A 15,724-nucleotide genomic window follows, 5' to 3' on the forward strand; every position below is an offset into this window, starting at 1 on the left:
ATGGCAGACACTCAATTGCCCCTGCTTGGGGTCATTATATGCTGCACATCCATTGAACCAGAAAGGCGCGTAAGTGAATCTGACCTCTCAGCAGCTGCATCACCAGCCATAAGAGGGAGGGTCGCTGCTTTTCTTGCTAATAACTTCAATCTCTCAAATAGTCACAGTTGGCGGTAATCGCGTCCCAGATGGGCGCCATTCACAAATTCGACCTCACATCCGACGTGACCCACCTAATCGTTGGCGACACGGACACGCCAAAGTACAAGTTCGTTGCAAAGGAACGGCCTGACGTTAGATGCCTTTTACCGAGCTGGGTCGACGCTGTACGAGCATCATGGATGGAGGGCGGGGAAACCGATACTGTCGCTCTTGAGCTTGCACACAGACTGCCTACTTTGATGGGGCTTAGGATTTGCGTTACTGGATTCGATGATTGTACGTATGAAGACTGCGCATTAGGTGAAATTACAAAAGCTGAGTCTCACCATAGTGGTATACCGCAAGGGGCTAGAAGATCTCATCAACGACAACGGCGGCGATTACCGAGGAGACCTTACAAAGGACGTCACACATCTCATCGCGAAGGTGGCATCAGGCGCAAAGTACGGTTACGCAGGTCAGTGGGGTATCAAAACGGTTTCCGTCGAATGGTTGGAGCAGAGTCTTGAGAGGGGCATGATCCTGGAAGAAGGTCTATACGATCTACTGCTTCCAGCTTCAGAGCGTGGCAGAAATGCTTGGATACGGAAATCCTTTTCGACAAATTCGTTGGGGAAGCGAGCGCGAGACGAGGAGATCATCCCGCCAAACGCAAGGAAACTGAGAAGGACGGCGAGCGCGAGGCTGAGCAGTCACAATGATGGATTGTGGAGCGAGATCAATGGTGGAGAGCTTAAGGTTGAAGAGATTAAGGCGAACGCGTGGGGTGAACCTCAGGGAGAGACGCTTGATCACCGCAAGTCTCCAGACGCTGCGCAAGCAAAGGTGTCCGCTTGCGGCCAGATAGCTGCTGGCTACCATGCTTTGGAAAGAAGCCAATCCGTGGCCAACCTGTCGTCCACTCTATGCAAAGCTCCACAGCAGGAAGGCCTGTTCCGTGCGAAGACATTCTTGCTTCGTGGTTTTGACGGAAAGAAGGTATGCAACATCCCATTCCTTATACAGTCTGGGGATGATAATTAGCTAGACTGCCATACTCGAGGAGCACTTGCGTTCACATGGGGCCGAGATCATCGACGACGCTTCCCAATTACCTCCCGCACCCAAAGATGGTGCCCCTAGAAACGGCTATATTCTGATTCCCCATACAAGCTCTGACCCCGACTCACCCTCAATATCTGAGAACGAACATCAGCCAGTGCTGGTGACAGATATGTGGGTTGAGAGGTGCCTGTACCGAAAGCAATTTGAAGAGCCTCAAGCAAGTGTGACGAACACACCCTTCCGGCACTTTCCCATTGCAGGCTTCGAAGATTTCACAATTTGCTCCACTAGTTTCCAGGGCATAGATCTGCCGCACATGGTTAAAGCCGTCAAGTTGATGGGCGCCACTTACGATGAATTCCTTACTCCCAAAGCGTCCGTCCTATTGTGCAATGCGGTGACCCCTGGACACGAAAAATTGCTCTACGCCCAACTCTGGGGTATTCCCGCAGTGAAAGCAGAGTGGCTGTGGGTTTGTATCCGAAGAGGCGAGTCTATCCCATTTGGACCGTATCTCATCCAGCCACTTCGAGATCCGAATCAAATACTGAAAAACGCGGAGGCTCCAATTCCCCAGGACAAATCCGCCATATCTCGCAAGAGTGAGAAGAGCTCAGAAAGAACAGATACGATATCGAAAACACCCACCAAGCTATCATTGCCATCTGCCGGAGAGAACAAACATCTAATGAAAGACACACCCAGCTCCAGTGAACAGATTCATGTCGTTCAACCGAAACCCGGTTCAACCACGAGACCATCGGGCATCAATCACATCAGACTACCAGACACGAAGACGACTAACGACACTACCATGACAGCCCATATCAACCTCGACGATGATTCTTCGCATACTTTACGCCCCGCATCGGGTCCGCTCCACGAAATCTCCCCCAACACCTCTCAAACCAAACGGTCCATCTCACCGGAGAAACTACCTCAACCGTCCGCATCCGCAGAGCAAATGCCGTCACCCCAGAAACCGGATCCTACCTCGTCGTCCTCCCTCGGACCTGCCATCTCATCCCTCCTGGCTCACCACCAGCGCGCCTCCACGAACCCCGGACCATCAGCGTCTTCCTCGTCAGAACAGCCACGCCCATACCGCCGCCGGCGGCAGCTCCTCGGCCGGGCACCATCCAATCTCTCATCCCACAGCATCAACCTCTCCCGCGCCAGCAGCGTTGATACGATGAACACCGACGGTCTCGGCACCCCACTCGAGTCATCAAACACGACCAAATTCGACAAAAATAGGAACACTCACAGTGGTGATAGAGCAGATATCAAACCCATCTGGAGCGCGCACCAAGAAGATCCGGACCGCGAAGAGGCGCCCTTGCAAATGACGCAATTGGGCTATGAAGACGAGACGGTGAAAGCGTGGAGGGAGAGAGTGGATGTGAAGATGGGCGTGGGTCATGGGAAAGCCAAAGGCAGGGGAACGCCGGGGAAAGGGAAACCTAGAGATGTCGCCGCTGGGGGATTAGGCATCAGTACGAGGACGAGGTTGGCTAGCGGGCGATGAGATCACAGGGTTTGGATAGACGATGAGAGCGTGCACGGGGGTAGGTTTGGACAGCGTACGGAGCTCTCCGTCAGAGAGCCTGGTTTGGATGTAAGGCTTTTTTCATGTAGAGGACAGCTTTGGATGTGCTGTCACATTAAAAGATGCAATGGCACCAACAACAATACTGTTTCCATCGTTCGAGAATGAAATCCGACTCTGAACCTTGCGGAACCCTGTCCATCGTGACCATCGCATCGCAGTAGAGCTGCCAACTTCCTCCGTGCATTCCCTGCTGTTTTCTTCCGACAGCTTGAGGCCCATTGATCAAACACCCCCTTCAATCGCCGTTGTCGATAGCAGAGAAGCGATCCCGGGCTTTGCAAGCTCCAACATCACCGCAGCAAGGCCCGTTGGATCAGGGCTTGTGACATTCCAGATGGATGCAAAACGTGGGCTTCAAAACGGCCAACGGTCCACACTGGTTTCTTAGTGCTAGAGCTCGTCGGTCGGATCGGTAGCTCTGGATAAACTTTCCGGATGTCACCAAAAGCTTCCGTACAGACTTGTGGAATCGTGCATCTGGACGCGACTTCAATGGTCCAGAACCGCCGACGGGAGGAAAGGGCGAATGATCCTAAAAGCTCGCTCCGCTGGAAGGGTTGGTTTTTGCTGAAGAGATTGCAGTATATCCAATTGTGTTTATGAGAGGCTGTATCGTCATGCTCGGAGAAAGAGTATCACCAAAGGCCGTCTTGACAGCGTCCCCTCGTTGACTTCATCGAGGCGGCGGTGCATAAGTCATCCCCTCGGGAGCTACGTATGCCCCTGCAGCCGGGCCGGCGTGCCTCCGTATCAGCTCCTCTCGTTCACGGACTTCTCTCTCGTCTTGCATGATGACGCAGCAGCAACAACAGCAAGCTTTCAGACAGTCTGTGCCGAAGCTGCCTTCGAGGTGGTATAGCTTCCTTATGCGGGTCCGTTGAATCGCTGCGAGTAATGATTGAAACCCACATCCGAAAGACATGAGCGCGCAAGAGCCATTGCAACTCTCATAACCTAGCATATCCGTAGGATCTTGTTTCTGCGCGCGTCGAGATAGGCGGTACATGGTCTTTCCGTAGACCATGCAGGGACATATGATGCCCATGCAGCACACGGTATCAGGTTCGCACAGGCCGGTTCTCCAATGCGGGTCTATTGCAGCATTCGGATGCGAGACTTGGCCCGGACGGTGGGTTTCCGATCCACCGTTCGGCCCAAAAAGGGAGTCTGGATTGTAGATTTCCCGCTTCGTTTCTGGCGCAGCGGGTGAACTTTGGGTCGGAGGGCTGTTGCTGGTCGGAGGCGCTGCAAAATGCGGTGGTGCTTCATGTGTCTTGATTGGTATAGGTCCCGGCGACTGCGGCTCTCCAACAACTCGGGGCTGTGGGGCCTGTTGCGCTGGCGCCTCTTCTCTGCGGGGAGCGATGCCCGGAGGTTGTTGCGCCTGTTGCTGCGCTGGCTGTTCCTCTTTATATGGTGCAAAGAAAGCCGGATGCATCTCCTGCGGACTCTGCGCCTGCGCCTTCTGATCTGGTATAGGCGAAGTCATAGCTCCCTGTGGTCCCTGCTGGTAGGCTGGCAGACCTCTGGTCGGTGACACTGGGCTGATCGGTGACTCATCAATCACAGAGTTCGTAGGACTGGAGAATTGGTGGTATGGTTGGAAGGTGGGCCTCTGCATCTCGACAGGTGTATCCATGAATGAGTAGCGATTAGAGTCACTGTTGCTTGTCTGAAGCGGCGGGGTTGCTCTTGCTTGGTTTCCTCGCGCTGCTGGCGCCATGGATCTTTGGTTGCCTGAGGCCATTGCGATAGCTTTGTTCTATGAGTAATGTGTATATGCTGGCTTATGCGATCCCAGTCCTCTCGGTCTTGACGCCAGCGCAAGAAGTCCAAAATTGGTGCTCTCAGCCCAGAAGAGGGGGTTTGGGTGCCGCAGGTATGTTGTTGCGGTAGACCAGTTGTAGCAATTGGGTCTGACTCATGCGTGCAGCTTGCTCTTGGAGTGCGTCGAGGTCATTATATTTGTACTATCGCGTCTGTGTCAAGTATGTCATGTATGGCAGGTATGTTCGGTCGCAAAGAGAGGGGTGATGACAATCTTACGTGGAGAGTGCCGCCATTCGGAGACATTATTGTGTCGCATACGCGCTGGCGCCCAGCTCTGGGGCCAACGGGACTTTGGCAAAACCGTTTGGGACGGCGCCGCCGAAGTGATGGGTGCGGAGATTTCTAATTGGTTGGTGCAGAGTTTCAAGCACAATGACGAACATGGCACCAATGGGGATACAGTAAGCGCCCAGATTACGAGTACGCAGCTCGGAGGCTCGGTTACAAACTTACAGTCGCCTCGCCTGGAAATTGGTATGGAATCATATACCGTAAAACACATCGAAGGAGTCAAGGACCTGTGCCATCATCTTTATTAACGACAGTCTACGTAGATTAATCTAGAGAGCATTCACAACCACCACAAGCGCTCATGGATTTCTGTCTTGCTGTTACTGTGCACTGCCTCAAGCGCCCAGTCAACGAGGACTGTAGAACGCAGAACAAGCTTCTAAAGGATTCCTTCCACATGCGTCGCCCTCAGCTACGACGAATGCTCCAAGATCTCTCGATCTGTTGTCCCAACCGTTCTCTTGACCTCCCATCTATCCCGTTCTTTCTACTTCATTCGCTTCTTCGGTTGAGGTCTCGAGGATATCCAAAGTTGGCTAGATGACTCTGCTACGGTCCTGGGCAGAATAGCTTTCTCGTGGAGTGAGGAACAACATCGAACAAGGGGTCCATTGCTGTCTTGGACGAGGGCAGCATGACAGTTAAACCGAATGGTGCCCAGGGTGTCTCTGAGTGGAAACGAAGTCGATTAGTATTATGCTGACATATGTCCAGCCACCTTCAGAATGGTCATTTCGCATTATTTCGTCCTGTATTGGCCGTAGTGCTAATGCTGTGCAAAATGCCTCGATCTATGGGTATCCTTGTGACGCCTTAGACAAATGACCGCGGTTGACTCCGTGTGATGCGGAAATGAAGAACGACACGGTCAGAGCCCAGCTCTCGCGTCTTTACTGGGCGTCATGAAGGGTATAAGTTCCCTTTAGGTATCGCCACGAATGCGACTGTAAGTGGAATAGTAATCAGAAGCGCCCATGCCTCCGCCTGACGTATCATACGATTTTGAATGCTTTTCAGTCCATTCTCCTGCACGGGGATCCTTCTCTCAAACAATTTCCTCCACCAGGCCTTCCGCGAATAATGGTCCACCCAAGGTTCATCACCATAGTCATTCGCCGGCCCAAACACCTCCATCTTGACCGGCCATTTCGACTTGGTGCTTTCGTAGTTTATGAAATTGATATCCAAGCCTTTGAGCATTGCTTCGTCGTCATCATTTGTGTAGTCTTTCGTTTCCCATGCGTGGTATTGCCGAGTGTGCATTCTGTGCAGAAGGACACAAAGACCTTGAGAGGCTGCTATGATATTGGTGGTACCAAACCACCATTCGAAAGCAGCAAAGATACGCCACCAGCGCGAGTACTTCGAAAGGGTGAGGGCTATGGCAATGGCAAATCCTATCAGAATGTTCATGATGGCGAAGGCACGGAGAGCGACGGTCCATTGTTTGTTACCATTGCAGATGGACCATCGGACGAAGTTCGGATGAGACTGATTCCGTAATGTTGAATCGAGCATTCTCTTGACTAATGTAAGAGCCGAGGGGTGGGTGGTGTGCTCAAGAGCCTGGAGAACGATAGCACGGTTGTTGTGAGAGAGGTTCAGCTCTCGTGGGCTGCCTGGAGCGATGTAATGGTTGACGATCCTATTGATTTCGGAGCGAAACGGCTGGTTCTGAGGCGATACCTGCCACTGCTGTGGAGCGAACTTCTCATGGCTGTGCTTGACCGGCGGGTTTATTGGCGACATGCCAAACTTCACCGAATTCAGTGTCTGGCTATGATCATCTGCATAATCCTCTGATTGATCCCCCTCCCACGTGGAGCCATTCGAAATGTCCTCGCTGTGCATATCGATCTCCTTTGCGACGAGAGGAGTCGAGCCCTTCACCGGCATTTGGGTGTTTGGTCTGCACGCGGATTGCGAGGGACCATTTTTCCACGGCGGTGAGAGCTCTTTTTCTGACTTGGGGGCATTGCGAAATCGCTGGAAATAGTCCACCATCCAAAGATAGAATTGGAGATTTTCGGCATCACGTGTCACGTAGGTGAGGTAGTCGAGGAAATCTTGCAAGCTGCATGGAGGCAAGCACTTGTTACATATGACGTTCTCGAAGGACAGCTCCGGGGGGATGGCAGCAGCGCTACAATCCTGGGGGGTCCCTCCCTTGCGTGAGCACTCTGCGAGTGGTCCATTGTGTCGCAAGACGTATTCAGGGCGTTTATAGAAGAGAATTGACATGGTGGAGGGCAATCAAACATCATCAAGACCGCATGTTGTGACGATTGAAGCTTCACGCGTGGACAATTTACAGATCGCTATCTGAATACCTGAAGCTTCAAAGTAAGAAGAGCAGAGACGGTGCGATGATCAATAAGGCAGGAAGTTGACGTCAAGCTTCCAGGATGATGAATGTTGGGTACAGGCAGAGCCGAAGGACGTGCGGAGAGTTGAGAAACAGTTGTGTTATTAGATGAGAGAAAGAGAGAGGGTGGAGAGGAAAGGATTGCAGGATCTGAGGTAAGGATCATAGCCATCGGATCTCTTGTGGTTCCGAGCCAATTAGCAGTAGTTGGAACTAGGAGGTTGGATACTGTTGGCTTTGGTGCCAGTTGCCAATTGCCACCGTGATCTGCGGAGATTGGAAGCAACTGCAGACGGAGAAAGAATATTTAAACTTTAAAGCTTAGCTTTTCCATGCCCTGCAGCTACCCACATGGCCAGAGGTTGGATCATGGATGCAATGCAGATGTGCGCTAGAAGGCATGATTGACGCTCCTGCTATTTGATTGGCTTTTCGGCCCCGCAAGGCCGAGGATAGCGCCGTGGCTTGGCTGCGGCGGGAAAAGCCTCGGTCTTGCGTAATGACTAAAGTACTCGTATAATCCAGAAGTGAGTTCTTTGATAGAGTAAGGACACCAATAGATTAACCGATATTCGGCTAAGTGCACCGGTGGAAGTATTTATTCGTGTCCTCGCTCTATCAAAGAACTCACTTCTGAATAAAAAAAACGTGGGAAAAAAAAAAAATTACTTGATAGAGCGAGGACACCAATAGATCAAGCAACATGCCGCTGAGTGGAAATATCTATTGGTGTCCTCGCTCTATCAAGTAACTCACTTCTGGAATCCACGAGTACTCGTGCCGTCCAGAAATAAGTTATCCGGCTAGAATTTTAGCGTCTTGGCGTGACGTTATCCCTCACTCGAGGACGACGGTGGTAGTCTCAGTAATTTAGACTCACGGCTAGCCGAGGAACCATAGGCCCCCCCCACCCCCCTTTCCCCCTTTAAGGGAAAAAAAAAAAAAAAACAAAAAAAAAAAACCCCCCCTTTAAAATAAAATAAAAAAAAACAACAAAAAAAATTTATATTAAATATTTTTTTATTTTTATCGTAATAATTACCTCGTTAATAGAAAATCGCGATTTCCTTTATTTTTTTAGTTATTATTATATAGTCTTTTAATATTAATTAAGAGGCTAATAGATCTTTCGAGATCGTTAAATAAGTATATAAACTTTTTATTATAATTAAATAGCTCGTTATTATTATATAAGCTTATTCGAATATATATTCTCCGCTAACGATTATAATATCTATCTTTAATTAATTACTTTTCGATAATTAAATTTTAGATAATAACGTATTATATTTAGTATTATTAAAAGATTATATAACGAGTTAAGTATAATAATTAAATTATAAATTTAATCGTATTAATATCTAATAGAAATCGAGTATTAAAGTTATTTCCTCTATATATATATTTATTAACTCGAAGATATATTACTTAAAAGTTAAAGAGAGTATAAAATATATATTTTAAATAGTTTTAACGCGTTTAACGTATTTAAAATAAATTAAAGCGAATAAAAAGACTATAAGAAGCGCTTAGATACGCGATTTTCTCTTTAATAATAATAGCGAGATATTTTTAAATTATATATATTAACCTCTTTATAACTTATAGAAATATTCTTTCTTCTAATAAATACGAAGTTTTAAAATATTTAGCGAACTAGTTCTAGAGTAAAGAAAAAAAGTTATATCAGTATATATAATAGAATAAGGTAGGGCTGAGCTTGAAAACCTTGAATTTGTATGTGCAGCCAATCATAAATTCAGGGTCACTACGCTCTTTGGTTAGACCAGCTGAGTCATCGCGGGTAAATAAATTAGCGTCCGCAACCATCAAAATCTCGCCCTCCCGCGCCTCCCACATCAAAAAAATAGATGTACGTTATTCACAATAGTAATAACTTTTTTGTTTTCTATTGAAATTTTGAAATTTTTGTTTTAAATTTTGAAGCGCTATTTGCGCTTTCCGAATTTTTAAGAATTTTAAAAATTTGTCTTATAATCATTAAAGCGCAAGGAATTCAAATATCGCTCACCAAAGTTCGCTCACCAAAGATCGCTCACCTATTTACTCGATAGCCCTGATCAAAAAAATGATTATGAATTTAATTCATAGGCCTTTACTCGTATTTAATACTCGAATATAAAAGTAAAAAAAAGAATATTTTAACGTTTATATATAATCTCAAATTATAAATAACGATATAAACCCTTCTTCGCTTACGAAAGAATAAAATTTTAAGTATTATATAAGCGCGGAAGAGCTAAGTAATTACGATAGTTTTAATAATAACTTATATATCGTTAGTAATATTAATATCCTCTCTTATATTACTTTAAATTCTAATATTTATTATTTTATCTTTAATATAATAGTAGAGATTAGTTACGTTATAATTTACGTCTCGAAATATATAGTTAATATAGAGAGCGAGTAATATTATACTCTAATTATCTTATAAAGTTAATAATAATAAATAAATCTTAATAAAGCTAAAAATAGGCTTAAAAAGAAATAGATATATACGATTCGCTATTTATTTAATAATAAAAACGCTATTCTAATAGCGAAAACGGGCTTTAAAAAGAGTCTTATTTTTTACTCTTTATTTTTATTAAAACCGAGTAGTATAGCGATTCTTATATATTTACTTAATATATTAAAGTTAGATTAGTAATTAAAGATTAATATATTATTTAATATTAGCGTCTTTATTCTAAATACTTAGATTAATAAGAATAAAAATCTATATAATATCGTTAGCGGTATTTATATATATATTCTTATTAATCTCGAGATTTTTATAGATAATAAGAACTTTTATATAATTATTATAAAGAATATAGAATTTATCTTACGACTTAGTTTTATTATTATTAATAAGATATATATAATATAATAATAAGATAATAGCTTTCATTTTAAATATAGTAAACTTTATAAAATAAGAATATTAATTTTTAATATATTATAATTTGAAATCTCGGCTACGTTAGATAATTAGATATTAAATATCTATCGATTACGTATTAGTTTTATAAACGATACGCTTATTAAGATTATAAAGATTTTTATTAATTACGAGAATATTATACTTAATATTAAATCTCTATAATATAAATCGAGCTCGTTTAAAGATCTTCGTTTTTTAATATAGCTATCGAGTTATATATCTACTAAGATAATTTTATATATTAATTATATTATACTTAATTATAATATTATTAACTAGTTAACTCGATAGTATCTTAATATAAATTAGATAAAAAAAGAAGCGAAAAGACTCTTTTATATTTATAATAATAAAATAAATAAAGAGAAGTTAAAAACTATAGCTATCGAATTTAAGAGATTAAATTCGATAATTAGACTTCTTATTATTATAGACGCTTTCGATATAAATATTAATAACCTCGATATATATCTTATTATATAATAATTATTATCTAAAGATATTTATTCTCTCTTAAGTATATAGTAGCGAGCTAGTCGTATAGTTTAAGTATTAAATTTATATAATAACTTTATATAATTTATCGAGAATAATCTAATTAATTTATTATTCGAGAATTTAGCTACTTTTATAATAAATATAAAAAAAATATAAGCTAGAAAGCGAGTGAATATACTAAAAGAATAATATATTATTCTTAATCGATTTTAGAGTAATTATATTCGAGAATTCTTTTTAAAGTATTTCGATAAGACTAAATCGATTATAGTAGTCTATTCTATCGGATACTATAATTATTATAAAAAAATTATATTTATAAGAATCTTAAATATATAATTTAAAGACTCGATAAGTATAAAAAATTATATATTAAACGCGAGGATAATTAATATATATAAGAGATTACTTAAATAGAATTAAGAGAAATATAAATAAAAATATAGTAAAATTAATATTACTAATATTATCGAGTCGAATATCTTTCTAGACGTGAATATCGTATAGAAATAAACTAAATAAGTCGATATTATTATTATTATTAACGACTTCTTAATATTAATAATAGAATAAGATCTATACTAGATAAATAAATATAAATTTAAGCTTTATTCTCTTATTAAACGTTAATTCGAGAGAATAACTATAATTAATAAGAGATTAAATATTAAGTAAGCGAAGAAGAAAAAGTAGATTAAGATCGATAAGGGAAAGATAGAAGTCTTAATAACTAAAGAAGTAATTAAATAAATAAAGATTTATATAATAAATAAGATAAAAGAGGTGAAGATAAGAGATACGAAAACTATAGCGAAGATAAATAGATAAAAGATTATAAAAATAAAAGTATAAGAGAATAGAGCTAAGAAGATTAACTTAGTTATAAAAATTATAATAACGCTTTATAAGCGAAAAAGTTCTAATATTAAAATTATATCTAATATAAAGAAATAAAAGTAAATAGATAGTAGATCTTTATTAATCGATATATTAATAACGATAAATAAATAGAGAGTTAATATAAGAGTAGATAGAGGTAATATATATAAATAACTTTAGAAATTAGATAGATAACTAGTTAAAGAAATAATATAGTTTAATATACTTTTTTAATATATTCTTAAGAGTATCTTTCTTCGACGGCGATAGCGGCGGTAATAGCGACGGTGATAGCGATAATGATATTATACTCTAAGCGTCTCGCTAATATATTATTAATAGTATATATCTATAAATATTAGAAGTTTTAAAAATAAAGAGAATTAATAAAGAAATAATTAAATAGTAATAATATAGCTAACTAGTATAGTTATAAGACTAAAAAAAAGTCGAATTTAAAGTTAATAAAGAATTAAATAAAGCTCTCTAATTAGTTAAGGCCTTTTAACTCGTAAACGTAGAAATCTTATTTCGATATTAAATAGCTTAATATAAGATATATAGTAGTTTTCTCTATAATAATACTATATAGCTAAATTTAATAGATTTATTAATAACGATAGTAAGGTTCGCTAATAGCGCTATATAGCTTTAAACGTAGTTACTAATCGAAAAGATATAGTATAATATGAAATATTAATCTACTATATTATACTCTAATATAATATAGATTATTAAGATTTATATAATTCTATACCTAGTATAATATGAAATCTTGGCGGGATATTCTACGATATGATATATCTATAGTATTATATTATAGAATAATATATATATAGAATATCCCGACTGGGATTTCTATATTTAGAAGTAATTATTCTAATTATTATTCTAGTTAACGATTACGCTAAATTAATAAGATATAGAATTAAATATGATTATATTTTATTACTCTATATATATAAAAGAAAGCGAGCTATATCTACTGATAATAAGAAAAACTTATCTTCCCTAATATCAGTTACGCGAAATCCGCCGGCACTTCGTAATTAAAGTTATCGACGATAATTTTATACGCCTATTACGTATTTTCGATATCGCTATCTAATATAAAATTATATATATTATAATTATAGTCTTTTTACTAAATCGTCGATTTAAGAAAGTTAATATATTTCTTAATATTCTCTCGAAAGTATTATAGCTTAATATAATAAGTTATATTTCTTTAAGCTACCTTCTCGCGATATATAAAAAAAAGATTAAATATAGAAAGTATATAAAAGTATATTTAATAATTCTAGAATGGATTAGCGATATCTATAATAATAATTAGAATTAAGAATTAAATATACTTAAATAAGAGATAGCTTTACGCTATTTATATAATAGCGATAATAGTAACTAAGATTAAAATATCGACTTAGATAATATAGCTTTCGTAGTAAACTTTTTATTACTATATATTAGATTAATTATATATAAATAAAGATTTATAATTTTATCTTCTAGACGTAATCGTATTTAATATTTTAAGATTTCTATAATAGCTCGATACTTATTAATTAACGTATTAATATTATTATATCTAAGCTATAATAGCGCTTATTATTAAATTCTATATTACGCTCTTAAGTAATTTAAAAGATAAGATTTACTTAATTATTAGCGCGTATAATAAAATTATTCTTAATACTTATATCTTATTTAATTTCGATATTATTTATTTTCTTTTAATTCGAGCTCTCATCTTTATTTATATATACGATAGTTCGCGCGATAAGCGAAACTTTAGACTTCTTCGCAATTACGCTCGCGTATTTTTCTTATATAATACTATTAAAATATAAGTCTATTAGAATAATAACTAGAATTAAAAATTATTTATCGCTTATCTATTATATCTTATCTAATTTACTTAAGAGTTTACTTTTATTATAATAACGATATATTAATATATTTAACTTTATACTTTTTAATAATTATAGCGTAATTAATAGTTAAGATATTAGCTTTCTTTACTTTCTTAATTAGTTTCTCTTTAAATATAAATATATTTATTCGCTATCGCGATTTCTTAATATTTTTATTTTAATTAAGCTTATTCTTTATTTTTCGTTTTAATTAAGAATCTAATTATTATTTAATTAATCTATATCGAGACTCTTTAATATCGCTATCGTTATTAATATTTAATATTTATTATAATAAATTATTAGACTTAATCTCTTCTACTTTAATTATTATAAAAAGATAAATTAGTAAATATATATAAAAGAATTAAAGGGCTTATATAAATATCTACGAATATTAAGCTATTCTTAATTTTAATTAAAGCTCGTTTTATTAAAAAGTACGTTAATTCTAGCAAGTATCGATATTAAAAATAAAGAGGATATATATCGTATACTATTTTAAGTATATTATTATAGAGTTCGACTTAAAGAATAATTATTTCTATAAAAGTAGTAAGACTTAAAGATAAGAAAGTAAGAACGAAATACGCGAAAATTTTAATAAGTTATAGTAGTTTAGCGCTAGCTAAATTAGATAAAAATAATCGCTTACTAACTCGCTCTTTTAAATCTTTTATCTTTTAATCTATATAAGCTATAATAATAATTATAATTATTATAGAAGTAATTAAGATTATATTAGATAATAGCGCTTAATAAGCGTAATTCGCTTAAGCTTAAATCTTTAAAATTAAAGAAAAAATATCTTATTAATATCTAATTTAAGCTAGATAATTTAAAATAATTTAAAAATTTAATATACGCGATAGATATCTAAGCTTTTCTTCCCCCCTTCTTTCTCTTTAAGACTTTCTTTTTTATATTAACTCTTTTTATTATTAGATTATCTTCTTTATATATTAGATTTCTATTTAAGTAACTTAATATTATTATAGTAATATTAAAAGTATAACGTAGTTATTAAGTTATATATTTATTTTTTATTTTTTAATAACTTTAAGTTAATACGTAGATAGATCGCGCGAAGAGCTTAACTTATATACGCTTAATCTATTATTAATAGCTCTTCGAAAAAGCTAATATTATTCTAGAGTGCTAGATATAATATTAAAGTAAAGTTTTTACTAAATATTATCGTCGCTTTAATCGCTATCATCATTACTTTAATAGATATTATTCTTACTTTAATAATATTAAGGCGTTAATAAAAACTAAATAGTATATTCTTTTAATTATTATTATACTTATTATATATAACTAACGCGAGCTATAGCTTAAGCTTTACGCGAGATTCATCGCTATTAAAAGTCGATTAATCTTATAATCTCGAAGCTTCTCTTTCTAATATCTAGTTTGTTAAATTATACTTAATTAGAATTTATTAAAGCGTTATTATATTTAAAGATTCGTTTTTAAAGTATTATATAAGATAATAGAAGTCTTTTTAATTCGTTAATTTAAAAGTAAGTTTTTTATTACTACGCTTTATAATTAGCTCTAATAATTTCTATTTAAATAAATATTTATCTTTATATAATATATGAAAAGCGAGTTATATTATAGAAAAAAAATCTAAATCTCGCGATTACTTTAGCTGAGTCGTTTAAAGTAAAGGAGAGAATATATTTATCTTTAGTTATTAAATTAATTAACTATTATAAATATAACTATAAGATATAATTACGTATTATTAATTATCTTAATAATTATAAAAAATGTAAAAGAAATGAAATTATATAATTAAGTATTTATAAACTTTCCTCTTCTAAGTATTTATTTTAATTTAGAGTTTAATCGCTATTTAATTAAAAAAAGAGTAAAATATAAAAAGTATATAAAAGTATATTTAATGATTTTAGAATAGATTAACGATATCTATAATAATAATTAGAATTAAGAATTAAATATACTTAAATAAAAGATAGCTTCGCGTTATTTATATAATAGTAAAAGTAATAATTAAGATTAAAGTATTAATTTAGATAGCGTAGCTTTCGTAATAGATTTTTTATTACTATATATTAAATTAATTATATATAAATAAAGATTTATAATTTTATCTTTTAAACGTAATCGTATTTAATATTTTAAGATTTCTATAATAACTCGATACTTAT

At 36.8% G+C, this 15,724-nt stretch overlaps 4 protein-coding genes across 4 annotated transcripts; 1 reads left to right on the forward strand and 3 right to left on the reverse strand.

The window, feature by feature from the left end:
• HO173_003616 (uncharacterized protein) lies at positions 1 to 2,734 on the forward strand (the record flags this gene model as incomplete). Its single annotated transcript, XM_037305541.1, has 4 exons — positions 1 to 69; positions 162 to 438; positions 494 to 1,140; positions 1,190 to 2,734. The coding sequence occupies 4 exons, from the start codon at positions 1 to 3 to the stop codon at positions 2,732 to 2,734; spliced, it is 2,538 nt and encodes an 845-aa protein (XP_037167643.1).
• Positions 2,735 to 3,491: 757 nt separating this feature from the next.
• On the reverse strand, positions 3,492 to 4,457 carry HO173_003617 (uncharacterized protein; the record flags this gene model as incomplete). The annotated part of the gene is made up of 1 exon (XM_037305542.1): positions 3,492 to 4,457. One exon carries the CDS (start codon positions 4,455 to 4,457, stop codon positions 3,492 to 3,494), a length of 966 nt encoding a protein of 321 aa, XP_037167644.1.
• Positions 4,458 to 4,476: 19 nt separating this feature from the next.
• HO173_003618 (uncharacterized protein) lies at positions 4,477 to 5,031 on the reverse strand (the record flags this gene model as incomplete). Its single annotated transcript, XM_037305543.1, has 2 exons — positions 4,477 to 4,573; positions 4,907 to 5,031. The coding sequence occupies 2 exons, from the start codon at positions 5,029 to 5,031 to the stop codon at positions 4,477 to 4,479; spliced, it is 222 nt and encodes a 73-aa protein (XP_037167645.1).
• Positions 5,032 to 5,839: 808 nt separating this feature from the next.
• HO173_003619 (uncharacterized protein) lies at positions 5,840 to 7,180 on the reverse strand (the record flags this gene model as incomplete). The annotated part of the gene is made up of 1 exon (XM_037305544.1): positions 5,840 to 7,180. One exon carries the CDS (start codon positions 7,178 to 7,180, stop codon positions 5,840 to 5,842), a length of 1,341 nt encoding a protein of 446 aa, XP_037167646.1.
• Between the last annotated feature and the right edge of the window lie 8,544 nt (positions 7,181 to 15,724).

The sequence above is a fragment of the Letharia columbiana genome (assembly GCF_014066305.1).
Source record: "Letharia columbiana isolate WasteWater2 chromosome Unknown Sc0000009_s0, whole genome shotgun sequence".
Lineage (NCBI taxonomy): Eukaryota > Fungi > Ascomycota > Lecanoromycetes > Lecanorales > Parmeliaceae > Letharia > Letharia columbiana.